This window comes from Acanthisitta chloris, unplaced genomic scaffold (genome assembly GCF_000695815.1).
Source record: "Acanthisitta chloris isolate BGI_N310 unplaced genomic scaffold, ASM69581v1 scaffold3037, whole genome shotgun sequence".
Taxonomy (NCBI): domain Eukaryota; kingdom Metazoa; phylum Chordata; class Aves; order Passeriformes; family Acanthisittidae; genus Acanthisitta; species Acanthisitta chloris.
The window spans coordinates 5,524-21,488 of record NW_008680749.1 but is presented as its reverse complement, the minus strand read 5'-3'; the positions used below and the strand labels follow the sequence as shown (position 1 = coordinate 21,488).

At 40.7% G+C, this 15,965-nt stretch overlaps 1 protein-coding gene across 1 annotated transcript; it reads right to left on the bottom strand.

Annotated features, from left to right (window-relative positions):
* Nucleotides 1–202: 202 nt before the first annotated feature.
* TGFBRAP1 (transforming growth factor, beta receptor associated protein 1) lies at nucleotides 203–15,701 on the bottom strand (the record flags this gene model as incomplete). Its single annotated transcript, XM_009077806.1, has 8 exons — nucleotides 203–391; nucleotides 1,727–2,160; nucleotides 3,943–4,102; nucleotides 5,802–5,948; nucleotides 7,429–7,572; nucleotides 8,867–8,924; nucleotides 10,271–10,612; nucleotides 15,619–15,701. Coding segments are annotated over 8 exons (1,557 nt in total), but the record flags the coding sequence as incomplete, so codon positions are not given.
* Nucleotides 15,702–15,965: the final 264 nt, after the last annotated feature.

The following is a 15,965-nucleotide window of genomic DNA, read 5'->3' as shown; positions in this document are numbered from 1 at the left end:
TTTCTATCTACATTCATCAGAAATCAAAAAGATAAGTGGCAATATTTCATATTTACTGGAAGTCTTCCCATTAACCCAAAGACTAGCTGTCCATCTTGGTTTATACTTAAAGTAGCTGCACTTTAGTCTTTTTTTTTTTTCCCCCCCCAGCCCACTTTCAGTGGGGTATAAGTCACAGGAACCTGTGGGAGCAGAACATATTTCAAGTCTGATCACTGGGGCTGGAAGAGTGATGAGTCACATTGGAGTTGAGGTGTCTGTTTGCAGCACAGTGTGTGTGGACCATGTTCCCATTTGGGTATCTGACAAATACAGGTTCGCAGAAAGGATTTTGGCACACGTGACAGACCTTCTTGTCTGAAAGAAGAATTGGGGCTCCTTTTTGTTTAACCTAAAGAGAGAGGGAAAACAAAAATCAGAATGTGAATCCAGCAAGAAAGGAAGGGAAATGATGAGGCATTTCAACTGTATCAAATGGACAAACATGGTCAAGTGTTAAGAAAAAAACAACTTGAAATATTTAGCTTGAACTCAATTTCCACGTTCACACTCAGACACTTTCAATGCTGTTTGTTAAGAAGTGTTTTTTCTGTCTTGGTTTGTTTAATAACGAAAAGCACTCACACATTTGATGCAACTGAAAACCCAACACAGCTTCTTCCACAAGGTCACAGCAAACTGAGCACTGATGGATTTTTATTCCAGATAGATTCTGCTGAATATACCATTGCTCAAACTAAACAAATCTAATAACCTACTAGGGGCTTTAAGCAACACAACCCTAGCTAGGAATAGAAGAAAACTTCACAACTGAATTCATAGAAACATAGAATTATAGGAGTTGGAATGAACCTTAAGAGATCAGCTAGTCCCAACCCCCTGCCCTGGGCAGGGACACCTCATTAGATCAGGTTGCTCAAGGCTCATCCAACCTGGCCTTGAACACTGCCAGGGTTGGGGCAGCCACAGCCTCCCTGGGCAACCTGGGCCAGTGTCTCACCACCCTCACAGGGAAAACTTCTAATATCTACCCCTAAATTTCCTCTCTTTCAATTTGTCCCCATTGCCCTTTGTCCTATCACTGCAGTTCCTAACACAGAGTCCCTCTCCAGCTCCTTGTAGCCCCTTCAGATACTGAAAACTTGCTCAGAGGTCTCCACAGAACTTTCTCCAGGCTGAACAGCCCCAACTCCCTCAGCCTGTCCCCATAGGGGAGATGCTCCAGTTCTGTTATCAACTTTGTGGCCTCCTCTGAACTTGCTCCACAACAGTTCCACGTCTTTTTACCATTAAGGCAATTTACCTCCTAATTTATCATTAGCAAAAAGCTACTAACAAACTTCAATTTATCCCAAGTGCTGGACAAATTTTCTGACAAATTCTGCCAGGTTTTACCCTTAGTGCAAGAAATGCTAAGCTACACTTTCTGCAAGAACTTTGTTAACCTGTAAATCCCAGATTCACTTTCATTCAGCCCAGAAGTTCACCAAGGCTGTTCCTATCTCAAGGCCCGCACCTTCTCTTTTTTCTTATGTAGAGAAAGCATCAAATTAAGTTTGAATCTAGTAGTCATGGCAAAAAAACCCCCTAATAAATGCAGTGAGTAAAACTGCCAAGGATGTGAGACAACTTTGTCCTAATTGTTCAAAATTCTCCTATTATGTATCCAAGGCCTCAACTGTGAAGCCCCCGAGTGCCAGTACTTAAATAAGCCCCAGCCACCTACCTTCTCATGCTTGTAGATTAAGTTTTCAGCTTGTGCTAACCCAAGTGCAATCTGAGTCATTCTTTTTGTGTGAATGCTTTGCCTCACTGCTCCGGCCAGGAACGGGGAGAGGAGCTGCACTGACCAACTGTCAGGCACCACCTGCAAAACGAGACCTGCATCGAATTCAGCAGCGTGGCTGTTCAGCAGATCCACAGCAGCCATGACCAGTGCACAATCTGAAGTGCCTGGAGCTAAGTAGACTGAGAGCAGCATGTGGAAAAGCCTCTGTCTGTACTGTGTGTCTCTGTTCTCAGAGTTCCACACACAGTATTCTTCAGCAGCATGGAAGTCCTTCAGCTCGTGGACGAGGATATGTAAAGCCTTCTCGTGTTCTTCTAGCTTCCCATATAAAATTGCACTTTCCATATGAAGGTCTGTGCCCTGGATTTTGTCTGTTAAATGAGAAACAAGGCAATATTTCCTCAGTGGAGTAATCACTGCTCCCTCTCTGAGTCAGTGCAAACCAACCCACAGAACTCAACTCAATTTTTGCAGGGGTGCTGGCAACTCTAGAGAGGACAGATGCTTGGAAGGACAGGAGTGCCTGGAAGTATGGAAACACACTTCTAACAAAAGAGCACCAGGAAACACAGGACAAAAACTACACAACAGGTGATAAACCAGTCTCTCTGACATCTTTCAAACCCTAGCAGTTTTGCACATTTCTGCACACCTATAATAAACCTATAATAAACTGTAAGATGATGCCACAAGATTTTTAACCTCTGCTTCTCCAAATATTATAGAAAGTTACAGAATAAAGTCCATAACAGACAATACACACCAAACAGAGCTTTGCTTTAAGCAAAAGATGTTACAAACCCTCAATCCAGTCTGACAGTTTAAGTGTCAGCAAGAGGCAGGTGGAGTGTTCATCTGGCATTTCAAGAAGAAGTGGAAAATCCTCTACTTAGTGTAAAAGTGATAAACATTTGGCATAGGATTAGGTAAAATGTATGGAAATACAATGTTTCTCTGACCAAAATATTTTGGTTATCAAGGAGGAACACACTAACTTGCATTGATACCACTTTCTTGTAACCTAAGCATTGTCATGTAAGAAATCCTGTGTTTTGGAGTGCATGGATTTCCAGAGAATAATCCACTTTGTAACTCCTGCCCTTTAAAAATTTGTTAGAAAACTAAAAGATGCCAACCAGCAAGAGTTTCAATGACTGTTATACCTGTACATTATCTACCATATAACATTTTGCTGTTGGGAAAGGCAAAGGAATATTAAACACTGATAAATCATTTTAGTTGCTACTCAGCTATTTTTATTTCCACTGGATTTTTTCCTAGTGAATTAAAAAAAAAATAAATCACATCTTTCAGTGCAATAACAAGTCACTTCCCTTTCATTCACTGTTGCATCTTTGGCCATCATCCTCCATATCAGAGAGGCTTTAACTGCTTGACTTGCCTAACTGCAGCATATGTTTGCACTCCAGTGGATGAAATATTAATTAAACATTATAAGCCTGGACCAAGGAAAAAAATCAGCTCAACAGCAAGAACTATGTTGCACTTTTCCCTCCTGTTTTTGTTTAAGATGAGTCTCAGCTTTCAGGGTGAGAGTTTCAGGGTTATGGACAGCAAACAAGTCCTTGGTAATCAAATTCCTCCAAGTTTCACTTCTGGTCACTGACAAATTGAGACTGCTTAAAAAATAAACTTGTGAGTTTTTCATTTGGAAAAGGTGGCTAAAAGTTGCATTCTTCCCATTAAAAAGACACTGACTACTCTTAAGAATATTGTATGAAGGTTTTTTTTATAGCCAGTTCTGGTATTCTGTGGCAAGCATACCACTGTACCTCATGAGCTCTGGGAGGTCACAGATGACACTAACAGATATTTTTTCTAAACGAACTTGTGTCTGTTAGAAATTATAGGATCATCAAGGTTGGAGGAGACCCCTAAGGTCATTGAGTCCAACCCTTAACCTGTCACTGCTGGAACCCCTAAACCAGATCCTCCAGTGTCAGATCCAGATGCCTCTTCAACACCTCCAGGGATGGTGACTCCACCACCTCCCTGGGCAACCTATTCTGCACAGCCTATCAAACATACCTAGAAACCTCAGATTTTTTAGATTTCTGTCCTTATAAGGACCTTCAGTTTTGTTTCCTGCTGGAACTGACCTACAGATTTATAACAGACAAGATGCAACTTACCCAAAATAAAGCGGATTCTATAAAGATCAGATTTCTGCAGCAAACTGCGCAGTTTGAACAGCAGCTCAGTTGTTTCTGCACAATTATCTGTGGTCACAGATTTTAGCTGAGTTACAGCCTCCAAGTACAAGACAGCTAGGTGAGTATGGTACTTTTCTTTCTACAGATTAAAAGAAAAATGTTAGCTCAGTTTATGAAGACAACACCTTCACCTCACTTGTAAGTGATAAATATGTACCTAACTGCACAGAAATGTGGTTTAACTTTTTAAAATTTGAATTAATCACAAGGTCTTTTGTTCATGCAGACAGACAGATCAGCTTCACAAAATACACTATATCTATAAGCATGGGATTCCTCATATTTGGGTATGTTCTTCAACCCTTTCTATTTCTGCAATAAAATCTGACAAAGCCTCCAGAGGTAGAGAAACACTAAAAGCACAGTGCTTTTTTTTTTGTTATCCACTACCCAATATTCATCAAAACAAGATGAATGACTTGACTGTTTGAAACATTCTCACTAAAGCATTCACAGTCTAGTCACTTCTAGAGACTAAACTGATTTATAACCCAGTGTTTACTAGCAGGTAGATTTAATTGCCACAAATACTCTACAGGGCTTGAGTGTTTAACTTAAAGTTTGAAAATATCCATGACATCAGGCACTAGTATCTTCATGAGTCATGGTGGAACACACCTTGATGTATCTGCAGCAGTGACAAAGGGAAACCACTGATCCATCTTGTGCATTTCAAGTATGTCAATTAGTGTACTGCTCATCAGTTTTTCCTGGTTCTTTCTGTTCACTTCCTTGCTTTGTTTGCATGCTAAAGTAACTTCCTGGGCTTAAAACATCTCATATCCAAGCACAGGAATGTTTGGCTGCTTTTGTCTTGTGCTTAAACCCCCCTGAGGCAGAATATACTGTCACTCAGGACTTGTGAATGCACCTTTTGGAGGTTCAGTATCTAGAGTGGTTTGGAATTCTGTAGTGAGGGGTGCTTGGTTCAATTCAATCATTAATGGCTCAAATCTCTCCAGAAGGACAGAATAATAAAAATTCCTACTTCTAAACACACTGAATTAGGAATTTTAGCACACTGCTGCCACAGTGCCACAGGATTAGCAGTTTCTCAGTTGTTTTTCCATGATCATAGAATCATAGAATCAACCTGGTTGGAAGAGACTTCACCATCTTACTAGATGGAGGTCTGAGCCTCACCAGTGAAACAGAAAAGTATGCAACAACCAGGTGTAAGAAACCCCCAAACTCTGAGGCAAGTTAAGTAACTGTCCTGCCATCAGAGTTGAAAAGTTCCAAATAATGCAGCTCTCCACTCCTCATCTTTTACTTTACTCTTAAAACCACTCCTACCCTGCTCTGAATACATCTGAAAGACTTCAAATTATACCTATCTCTTCTAGACTTTGTCTTTTTTCAGACTTGTTGATCATAGAAGCATAGAATTTAGGGGTTGGAATGGACCTTACAGATGAACTAGTCCCAACCCCTGCCCTGGGCAGGGACACCTCCCACCAGAGCAGGTTGCTCAAGGCTCATCCAACCTGGCTGTGAACACTGCCAGGGTTGGGGCAGCCACAGCCTCCCTGGGCAACCTGGGACAGTGTCTCACCACCAGAACAGGGAAAAACATTTTTCTCACATCCAACCTAGACTTCTCCCCCTTCAGTTTGAACCCATTACCCCTTATCCTATCACTGCAGTTCCTAACACAGAGTCCCTCTCTGGCTCCTTGTAGCCCCTTCAGATATTAAGAAGTTGCTCTGAGGTCTCACACAATGCATAGTCTGCATTCTGAAGCCTAAGCCTATTTCTGGCATTCTCATAGGACTCACCTCTATTTTTCTTTCAAGTACTAGATGTTCTAGATATTTGACACGTGCTTTAGGATATTTGTTAAGGCAACTGATGATATCATCAGGATTAATGGTGTTTTTCTCCTGTTCTTCTGAAGGCCTTTTAGTGAAAATCTGCACGCCAACCTAGGAAGAGTCAACTGCATTTTAGGAATTCAGTGAGCAACATTTTATTACATAAATATTTAAAATTAAATGCATGGTTAGATTACTTAGCACATTATTCAGGAAGATAAACAACACATATGTGGCTCAATGCCACAAGATCACACTACTCAGTGCTTATTGTGATCTCACACACTCCTAATCTACACTACCTCAATTTGTAGCCTATACATTGTCCAGACTAAGAATCTTAGCTTGAGCAAAGCCTCCACCAGCCACAGAGAGTATAAAATAGATTTGCCTAACAGCAGAACAAGAGACTTCAGCCTTTACAGCAAGAAAGCTCCAGTTAAAGACCAGAATATTTGAAGCCTTATAACATGTGATGATACAGACAGAGCAAGAGACTAATGTAATGACCACAGGTTTAGAAATCTGCTCTTGCACATAATCACTAAGCTTTAAATGAATATAAATCAGGCAGTGACAAGTTCTAACAGCACAGACTGTCTGATACAAAATCAAGATCCCACTTAGCAGCAAACCACACTAATGGATGCCACAATTTCTCTATTTGTTTTAATTTTGGTGGATTAAATTAATTCTAGCAATGAAGTTTTGTCTTGAATGGAAGCTATTTGTTCCATGACCTGGTGTACACAGCAATGGTTAACTTGGTTGTTGATATATTTCCTTTTTATAAGATTTGAAAACTATCTTAGTAAATATGAAGAAAACAGGAGACATGATGCATCTTCCATTGTACAGAATGCCCTAAACTTTGTTTTCAGAAGAAAAAGAGGCAATGATCACTTGTTAACAGAGGGACTTAAGAGTCATAGAATCATCAAGACTGGAGAAGACCTCTGAGATCATCAAGTCCAACCATTAACCTGTCACTGCTGGAACCCCTAAACCCTAAACCAGATCCTCCAGTGCCAGATCCAGAGGCCTCTTCAACACCTCCAGGGATGGTGACTCCACCACCTCTCTGGGCAATATCCCAGTGCCTCAACACCCTCACAGGGAAAACATTTCTCCTCACATCCAATCTGACTCTGCCCTGGCTCAGCTCAAGGCCATTCCCTCTAGTCCTCTCCCTGCAGCCATGGCAGGACACACATCCCCCACCTCTCTCCAGCCCTGGCAGGGAGTTGCAGAGAGCCAGGAGGTCACCCCTGAGCCTCATCTCCAGGCTAAACAAACCCAATTCCCTCAGCTCTTCCTTATCCCACATCTTTTCTAGCCCTTTGCTGGCCTCACTGCCCTTGGCTGGACTCGCTCCAGTGCCTCAATGGCCTTGGGGTTGTTGTGTCCCAAGGGCAGGACAAGCATTGAGCCTTTATGAACATCAAAGAACAGAGAAACCTGGAAGTTTTCTGCTGCTGATCCCTATTTAACTGGCATTCTGCAAAAGGTCCAGTTAACTATCAAGAAGGAAAACCCAAACACCACTGCAGGGAAATACAGATGTTCTGTTAAAATTCTATGAATTACAAACCTCTTCATTTTTTTGTAACAGCCATTCAGAGTATTTCCACACTAGGTCTTGGTCTGAGCAGAATGTAAGGAAGTCTACGATGTATTCGTAGAGATCCGAACGCGTAGAATCCTCAATGTCTCCATCAACTATTTTCACCCATAACTGCAACAAAAACACACACAGATTAAAGTGCTGAAAACATGGACTAGCTCTTCCACCTCAAAATTTATGTGAGCTACTACAAGACTTAGTACAAGACCTGTGGAATTAGAAAGACTTGACAGGAACACCAATTGCAAGGAACCTCAATAATCACTAAACTTTTGCCATCAGTTCTCTTGCATCTGCCATATTCAACCAACTCAGCCCCCAGACTGTGTGGGTTCTCATTCTGAGAGTGACTGAAGGAGGTACACTAATCACAAGGAGATTTTTCATCAAAATTCCTTTTTTCTTAGCATGGTGTACTTCTCATGTGTTCTGTGTGTGCAAGATTGAAAGCAAATTATACAAACAATTTAGAAGAAAATCTGATTTTTTTGCTCCTCTTTGACTGAAGAACTCCAAGTACCATGTGATATTATTTTCATATACACTACAGTAGGAATATGCATTATAATTGGAATTAAAAGGAGCCACATCTAGCAGACCAGTTCAGCAACAAATCTTATTTCTTGAAAGATCAAGAAAACATCTTGCACATGACAAAGGTACATAGAGATTTTGTTGTCTTTATTGGGTTTTCTGCTCAGGCAATTACTATTTACATAACATACTTGAATACACCTGATAGTGTTACTGTGACTAATGTCCCCAAAAGGCCACACAATAAGGCAAACTACTTAAGGTATTGGATATGATCTGAGACACTCAGCAAGGACATACTATATATATTTGCAGACAGGAACAAGATTATTGGGTCTGCAGTCTACAGCCCATTCACAGTCTGAGTGACACCAGATGGAAGGTCCCCAAAGGGATTACTAACTCAGCAGAAACCCACAGATCTTGCAGAATGTGTCCACTCTCCATCATCAGGTAAGGAAATGAACTCTCAGTTGCTGTCAGTGTCTGCCATGAGTTTACAAAACTCTTTTGCTGTGTGCAGACAGATCAATCAGCACAGGGTATGTTCCTCAAGTCCCTCAAATATTTTTAAAGTGATTGCTTGATTATTTTAGGACTTCTGCCCATCTTTTAGGAGTACAAAACATGTGTTCTGGTATGCACAGTTTTGCTTTAAAAATAGCATACAAGCACCTAAATAGCTGCCAACTTCAGTAAGCTCTTCAAACTTTTCACATCTAGCACATTAATGAATGAAAGGAAGTCTTAGCATAACTTTCTCACAGGTATACACACACACAAACAGGTAAATTAACACCTCAGATTTTTATCTCAGAGCTAAACTGGTATTTTGGAATGGTTGACAGATGACACAAAGCTTTAGTCTAACCTGAAGTGCTGCAGCATCCTGACCATTGTAGTGATACAGGAGACCAAGTGCAAAATACCTGGATAGAAAGAGAAAATAACATTCAAATTGCTGGAGCATTCCCACTGATTTCATTATGGATTGATTAGCACAGAACAGAACAAATAATTGCTTACAATGACATATACATGGCCATGTCTACACTTGAACAAGTCTCTGAGGGCTGTTTTTCTGAATCAAAGGAGAGCAGTTCTGCCCTAGAAATGTGTCTCTTGTCTCTCCTGTCCCTAAGAGTTTCTAGTTACCAGTTCCAACTTAAACATGTGCCAAATTAGAGATGATTTGCACGTGGTTCTTTCAATTTTATGTACAGACTTAGCACACAACTCCAGACAATAAATACTCCTCCAGTAGTTAAACAGCTGTCATTAAATAAATTTTTATTATGCTTTTATTTACAGTCATAGAATCATCAAGGTTGGAGGAGACCTCTAAGATCATCAAGTCCAACCATTAACCTGTCACTGCTGGAACTCCTAAACCAGATCCTCCAGTGTCAGATCCAGACAGCTCTTGAACACCTCCAGGGATGGTGACTCCACCACCTCCCTGGGCAATATCCCAGTGCCTCAATATCCCCACAGGGAAAACATTTCTCCTCACATCCAATCTGACTCTGCCCTGGCTCAGCTCAAGGCCATTCCCTCTAGTCCTCTCCCTGCCGCCATGGAAGGAGAGGGCATTTCCCTTTTGAAGTTCTTTCCAGGTTATCTTGAGGAACCTCCTTTTGGCAAGTCAGTAGGACCACAAAGTATGCAATTCAAAGTCAGAGCTCCTTCCCTGAATAAGCAAATACAATTTTAAGACCACTATATGTTTAACAGCTTCTACCTAAGGTAGTGTTTGTTGCAAGGTGTTTTTTCATTCTGCCTGTGTACTACCACTGCAGCCATTCCACTCACCCATTGCCACGAGGGCAAGCAATTCACTTTTTTTTTGCCCTCTCAAACTTGCACCAATTCTTTGGTTTTGTGTTGGGTACTCAAACTTTCATGGAGATCTCTGTGTTTACCAGCATAAGACTGAAGGCACTTAGAATCATAGAACCATCAAGGCTGGAGGAGACATCTAAGATTGAGTCCAACCATTAACCTGTCACTGCTGGAACCCCTAAACCACATCCTCTAGCATCAGATCCAGACACCTCTTCAACACTTCCTTTACCACAGACTTTTAATAGCAGTCAATGAATAGCTTGTCACCAATATTTTTAAATGCTAACAATGCTAACTCACACTGAGTTGTCTTCTCTAAGCACAGAAACAATAAGGATTCAATTCAAACATATTGGTCTGGAAACCAACAGCGTCTACAACAATTTTCCCTCTGGCCTCAAAGGTGCAACAGTGAAAAACATCCACTCACTTTTTATGTTTTTCCAGCCAGGCAGCACTATCTGTTAAAAGACAAAAGTTCTCTGACACCAGCAGATCCAGAAGACTCTCATGATTTGCCTCTGCATAGAGCTTGAGTAAAGCTGTGTCGATATCCTCCTTGTAGCCGTTTGCCACCTCAGTGCTGCGAACTTCGTTCAGGTAACTCATGAGGAATCTCTTGCACTTTGTCATCTTCTCCTGGTCCCCTTGGGTCAGCTGGTTGAGGTCGGCGTACTCATGCAGAGGGGGATGAGACCGAATAAATGAAGAGGAAGTAGGCAACAGGAAGGGGTAGAGAGAGATCAGCTCCCGGACATCAAGCTGGCCGCTTCTGCAATTACAGTGTCAAACTAGATGAAGCAAAAAGAGAGAAAAAGTATACATAGGCACAAAAAAAAGAGTGTGCTCACATATGCTTAGAGTCAGGACACCAACTGTCAGTTTCTGAAAGTTATTGTCTTCTATGCTGGAGAAAATATATATAGAATGAATCTGGAATGTGGGGTTTTTTTGCCTGTATCTGTTTTATTTGTTTATCATTCTCTTTTTCTCCTCTAGACATTGAAAGCTCTAAGAATTCAGGCCAGCCTTTTGCTTTTGACATCCACAGCTGCTCTGTGGCATATACAAAAATCTCCTGAATAACCTTTTAGTACAGTCTAAGACTGTCCTAGACTTCATTTTTACATTATAAGAACCAGCCTTGTGATGGAGGCAAAAAATGATTCACACTGAGTGAGTGAACCCTTTCAGGCAAGCCACAAGGACTGTGCAAGTGTAATTCTGTAGAAAACTGCGACTTCCTGCACAAAACTAAAGCTTTCAGAACATGTGCTTGGATGATCAAACATTCCCCACAACCCTGAAATGCATCAGATTTCTCACCTACTTCAGTAAGTTCTGAAAACCAACACAGGGCAAACAACTCCCTAATTTTCACAGCTAAAATGACCCTTCTTCCCAGACCTTGCTTTAGAAGAACAGCAAGACATAAGGATTAACATTTTATTTCACTGTCAGAGTTGTTACTCAGAACTCATCTTTACAGATGAACATTCCTGAAATGCAAGAGATACTGCTACTGAAAATAATGACAATTAACTTAGTTCTCTAAAAGAAACTCTGGGTAGTTACTATTTTCTTGCTTTAAAAGTAGTTGTTATCTATCTGGTGATCAGCTACCTCAGAAAGACTTTATTCACAGCCTTGACTGGAAAGAATTGCCAAAAGAAACAAGTTATAATGCTGAACTAGCGAAAGCAGCAGATTTCTGCAGGTAATATAGTAGGAAAGATCCTCCTGAGCAAAGTCATCCCTTCCCTGCTGCTGCAAAGGAACTGAAGATTGGACCATTGTTCACTTCTTGGTGAACAGCTCCAAAACCATCCAGGAAATATCAACTAGTAGGAAGCATCACCATGACAACACCTATTTACAACTGTTGTTTTTAAAAGTTAATACTGTCCTTTGGCTACAAAAATCTATACTGGCAGGATGAAAGTCTGGGGAGACAACAGAAACCCTTAAAAGCAGCAAATATCCTGTTCCAGAACCTAGTGACTGTAAAGGAACAGCAACACTGACAAGACAGGACCACAGTGGAGAAGAACCTGAACATGGGAAGCCTTCCATGAGGAGAGGTTTGAACAGCAGGTTTTTCTGTTTCCTACACAGAGCTCCTACTGCCTAAAACCCACCTCCACACTAGAAAGGCTCATCTCCAACCAGAGTAAAGTGTTCATGTCTCTTTTGTCAGATTTCTGCTGTCGAAATTTCTTTTTCAACTCTCTTAAGGCTCATCTCCAACCAGAGTAAAGTGCTCATGTCTCCTTTGTCAGATTTCTGCTGTCGAAATTCCTTTTTCAACTCTCTCTTCAGACTTGATGTAAGGTTCTGAAATTCTCACATCTCCATTATGATGGAACTCACAAGTAGAAAGGACTTCTTTTTTTTAAGAGGAAGAACAACCAAGAAGTAGCAAGTTGTCAGTGAGACGACCACTTTTACAATGTCTGAAACCACTTTGAGTGGTTCAAACATTTGAGTTTTCCACGTATGAAAGCTCATATGTTTGAGTATGCATGCGAGTTTTCAATGAGTGGGAACTCACTGCAGTAACCTAACTGCAGTTTTGGCTCATCCAGCTACTCTGAAAGTTTGCATCCTGAGGACCACCAGATAAAATATATGATAGGAGATGTATTGCACCAGAAAATTAATCCTATTTGAAGGAAAAAGATATTTCTTTTTTCTCCTTTCCAAGATTCTTCCCTGCTTTGCTTTAGAACAAAAGCTAACCCATAACTTGAATAACATCCCCAGGCTGCTCAAAACTTGTGCAGAAATAAGGAGTCTTGTTTCAAGTAGACACATTGGTTCCCTTGCAATCTATGCTGTCAAGTATTTGGAGATGGCCTAAGCTTGAGATGGAGACTATGACCACGGAGATGGATAAAGCAGCTTTGAATCAAACTCATATTGTACAGTTTTGCTCTCCCCACCAGCAATCAAGCAGTCTCCTTAAAAGTACCATATCATCCACAAACTTCTTCAGGAAAATACCAAACACTAAACAATGACCTGACCTGCACAAAGGGTTAACATTAATCTCAAGGCTCATGGCTCCAGGGATCTGTGGATGTCTCCTGGCACCCTCCACCACATGAGGACAAAACCATTTAGAAGCAGCTACAAAAGATCTCATCTCTTTTGAAAAACACAACTGAGTCTTCAGTTTCTAGCATCTCAGGCACAGCAAAATACAGCTAGCAACTTAGCACACAGTAGGAAAAAAAGCTCTTAAGACAAGTCCAGCTGTCAATGTTAAGAGGAAACTTCCCTTTGACCAATTCTGCTTTAGCTCTTGTGGGGCTTCATATACACAAACAATGCAACAGGCAGAAACTACAAGTTTTCAGGAAACTTAGGTCTAAATTCAGACTCTGATGTTTACAGATAGCAGAGATGTCAGAGGAGCCTATGGTGTTAGCTGTCTTGCCTGGATCCCACTGGCTGTAATAGAAACTGATATTCTTGAATCACATTTAAGATGAAAATCTCACACTGTCTCTACTTCTTCTTTCTCCAGGTGTAAGTACCAGCAATTTTTTTAACCTTTCCAGTGTAGGAGAGACTTATAGCTAAAAGCTTTGCCAGGTGAGAAACACTGTGAAAAGAGTTAACATTTTAATTTGCTAAAGAGAGGAACAAAGTCAGTTTAATGTTAATGGATCCAGCTGAAGAAAATTCTCCTCCCTTTGTTGAACTATTTGGGTTGCAATAAAGCTACCACTTCCTTTTTCTAAACCTTCTTCAGTGTTTAGAAGGATCAGCTTAACCACAAGGAACTTTGCTAAGTTCCTTGCAAAACTCTTAAAAGTTTCAGCATTTAGGAACTATGAACTTAAGCAGAACATGTAACTGTTTCTCAACAAAGTTATCTAAGAGGGATAATTGATGCAAGAAAATTAAGACCTTTAGTCCAATATAATTATTTTCTCTGCTATCCTGTAACTGATAGATATTTTCTGAGCAGTGAGACAATCTCATTTCGTATCTGGCCTATGTCACACCAAGTTCTTGGAGGTACTGCTGCCACTGTTTCACTGCTAAATTCATCTTTTCTCAGACAGGTGCCAAGGTTCTCTTTGGCATGAAGGCTGAAGTTTTTTCTGACTCACCTGCATAGTTTGCCATAATCTTTCCCATTTTTCCTCTGAGCATCACTAAGTCTAAAATGAACAAGAGTGATTGAGAGTGTACTGGGGCACACCCAGACATTACTCTAACTGGGTGTGCTCACCAGGGCTGAAAATCAAGGAACTTGGATTCCATAACAAGTTTTTTCAGTCACCAAAATACTCTGGATAGCTTGTATATGGCTGGCCAGAAGAGAAGCACAGAAAACTCAGCTTGGCTTTCTTCCCTGAGCAGACATCAGCAATTCACAGCCTGTTGTTCTGCTTTGGAGTTGCAGCTTTTAGAGGAAGGGAACACCCTGGGATGCTGACTCAGCTGCAAAATTTGTGGCTGGACAGCACGTTCTCCCATGAAGCAAGTTTGTTTCTATAGAGGAGCTCCCACGATCCTATTTATTACAGGATATTTGGACTGATAGTTGGATGGAGGCTGCAGAACTGATCCTGGCTCCTTCCACAAAGTGGTGGAGCTCCCTGCAGGATACATTTCCCTCTTTTTACTGTTTTTGAAAGATTCCTAACTATGTATAACTTGTACTCCTATTTCAGATACAGCCCACAGGGCTCAGATACTCAGAAGATTACAAGGGTGGAGGAAGAGTACAAGTTACTCACTGATGATGAAAATTACAAGGTGATGCAGAAAGTGGTTGTGGCCATAAGAAATTGCCACCAAATGCTGTTCAGGCCTTTCATGTCATTCCCTCATCTTCTCTCAGTGTACACTGCCCATCCAAGCCCAGTGTCTCCCACTACACTGGTGACCAGGAGGCAAAATGGCCAAGTCTCTTATCAGTAGCAACGTTCCCCAAAACTTTGCCCTCAATGCATTTCCATAAATCCAAGGACAACATTTCCCCTCCCTACACTGTACATGCTTAGAATATAGAGAAAAATGTCTAATCTTAATCCTATTCCATAGGCTCTAAACGGATTTAAAGCAAATTTCAGCAGATAACAAGGAGAGTTATTTTCTGTGGTCAGCATGGATTGCACTAACTACAGACAGTGCCCCATCACAGAATGAGGCATGGCTAGCAGAAATGAAATTATCAGGTAGAGAAAAGATAACAAGCAGCATTTTCAGAATGAAAGTGGAATACCAAGGTCAATTTAGAAACCAGTTACTGCTGAAACTGCTAAACTGGGAAGGTTAGAGCAGACTTCAAGAACCAGGCCTGGAGAGTCCTATCAGAACAAGTGTTCAAACAAATTCAGTATCAGCATCCTCAGAAAAAATAAATGCAATTGTTTCTATAATATCTAAATTGTAACTAACATTTAAATGATACCTTTTTGTTAAAAGTATTAAAAAAGAAAAGAACAAAGCAATGTTCATGCTGGAAATCACAGCACAGGCTCAATAATAAGCTTTGACCTTCAAAGGCATAAAGTTAAAAAAACACCCCACACATACAACCCTCAAGTTCTTAATGCTACTATATGTTAGCATACCAAAAAGATCAGTTGCATTAACTCTTCAGCTATGAAGTTGTTACATCCCAAACAAAACCATTTTATCACAGTGAAGTCACGTCTGCATATAAAAAACATTCAAGCTACTAAGTTTTTAAAAGCAAGGACACTAACTCCTTACTTAAAAGAAGGCAAATGAATACATTTCTTGTCACACAATTACCTGAAGAGTTCTTTTGCTTCAAGGAACTGAAGCTGTGCAAACTGTATAAAACCTGCCTGCTGCAGGATTCGTTTGTACATTACCTACAAAAAAGAAGGGGGGAAAAAAAGAGGTTTATTACATTTGTATTTATGTAGTGCTAGTTACTATTGCAATAACTACCTGCCAAAAATACTTAAACACATGATTACTATTGCAATAACTACCTGCCAAAAACACTGAACACATGACCTTCAACCACACATGCAAAATAAAACCTTCATCCTCTACATTTGTGTACCTGAATATACTGAATCTGCTGCCCAGACTCAGTTCCTTACACAGACATGCTCAGGAGGACTTGCTAA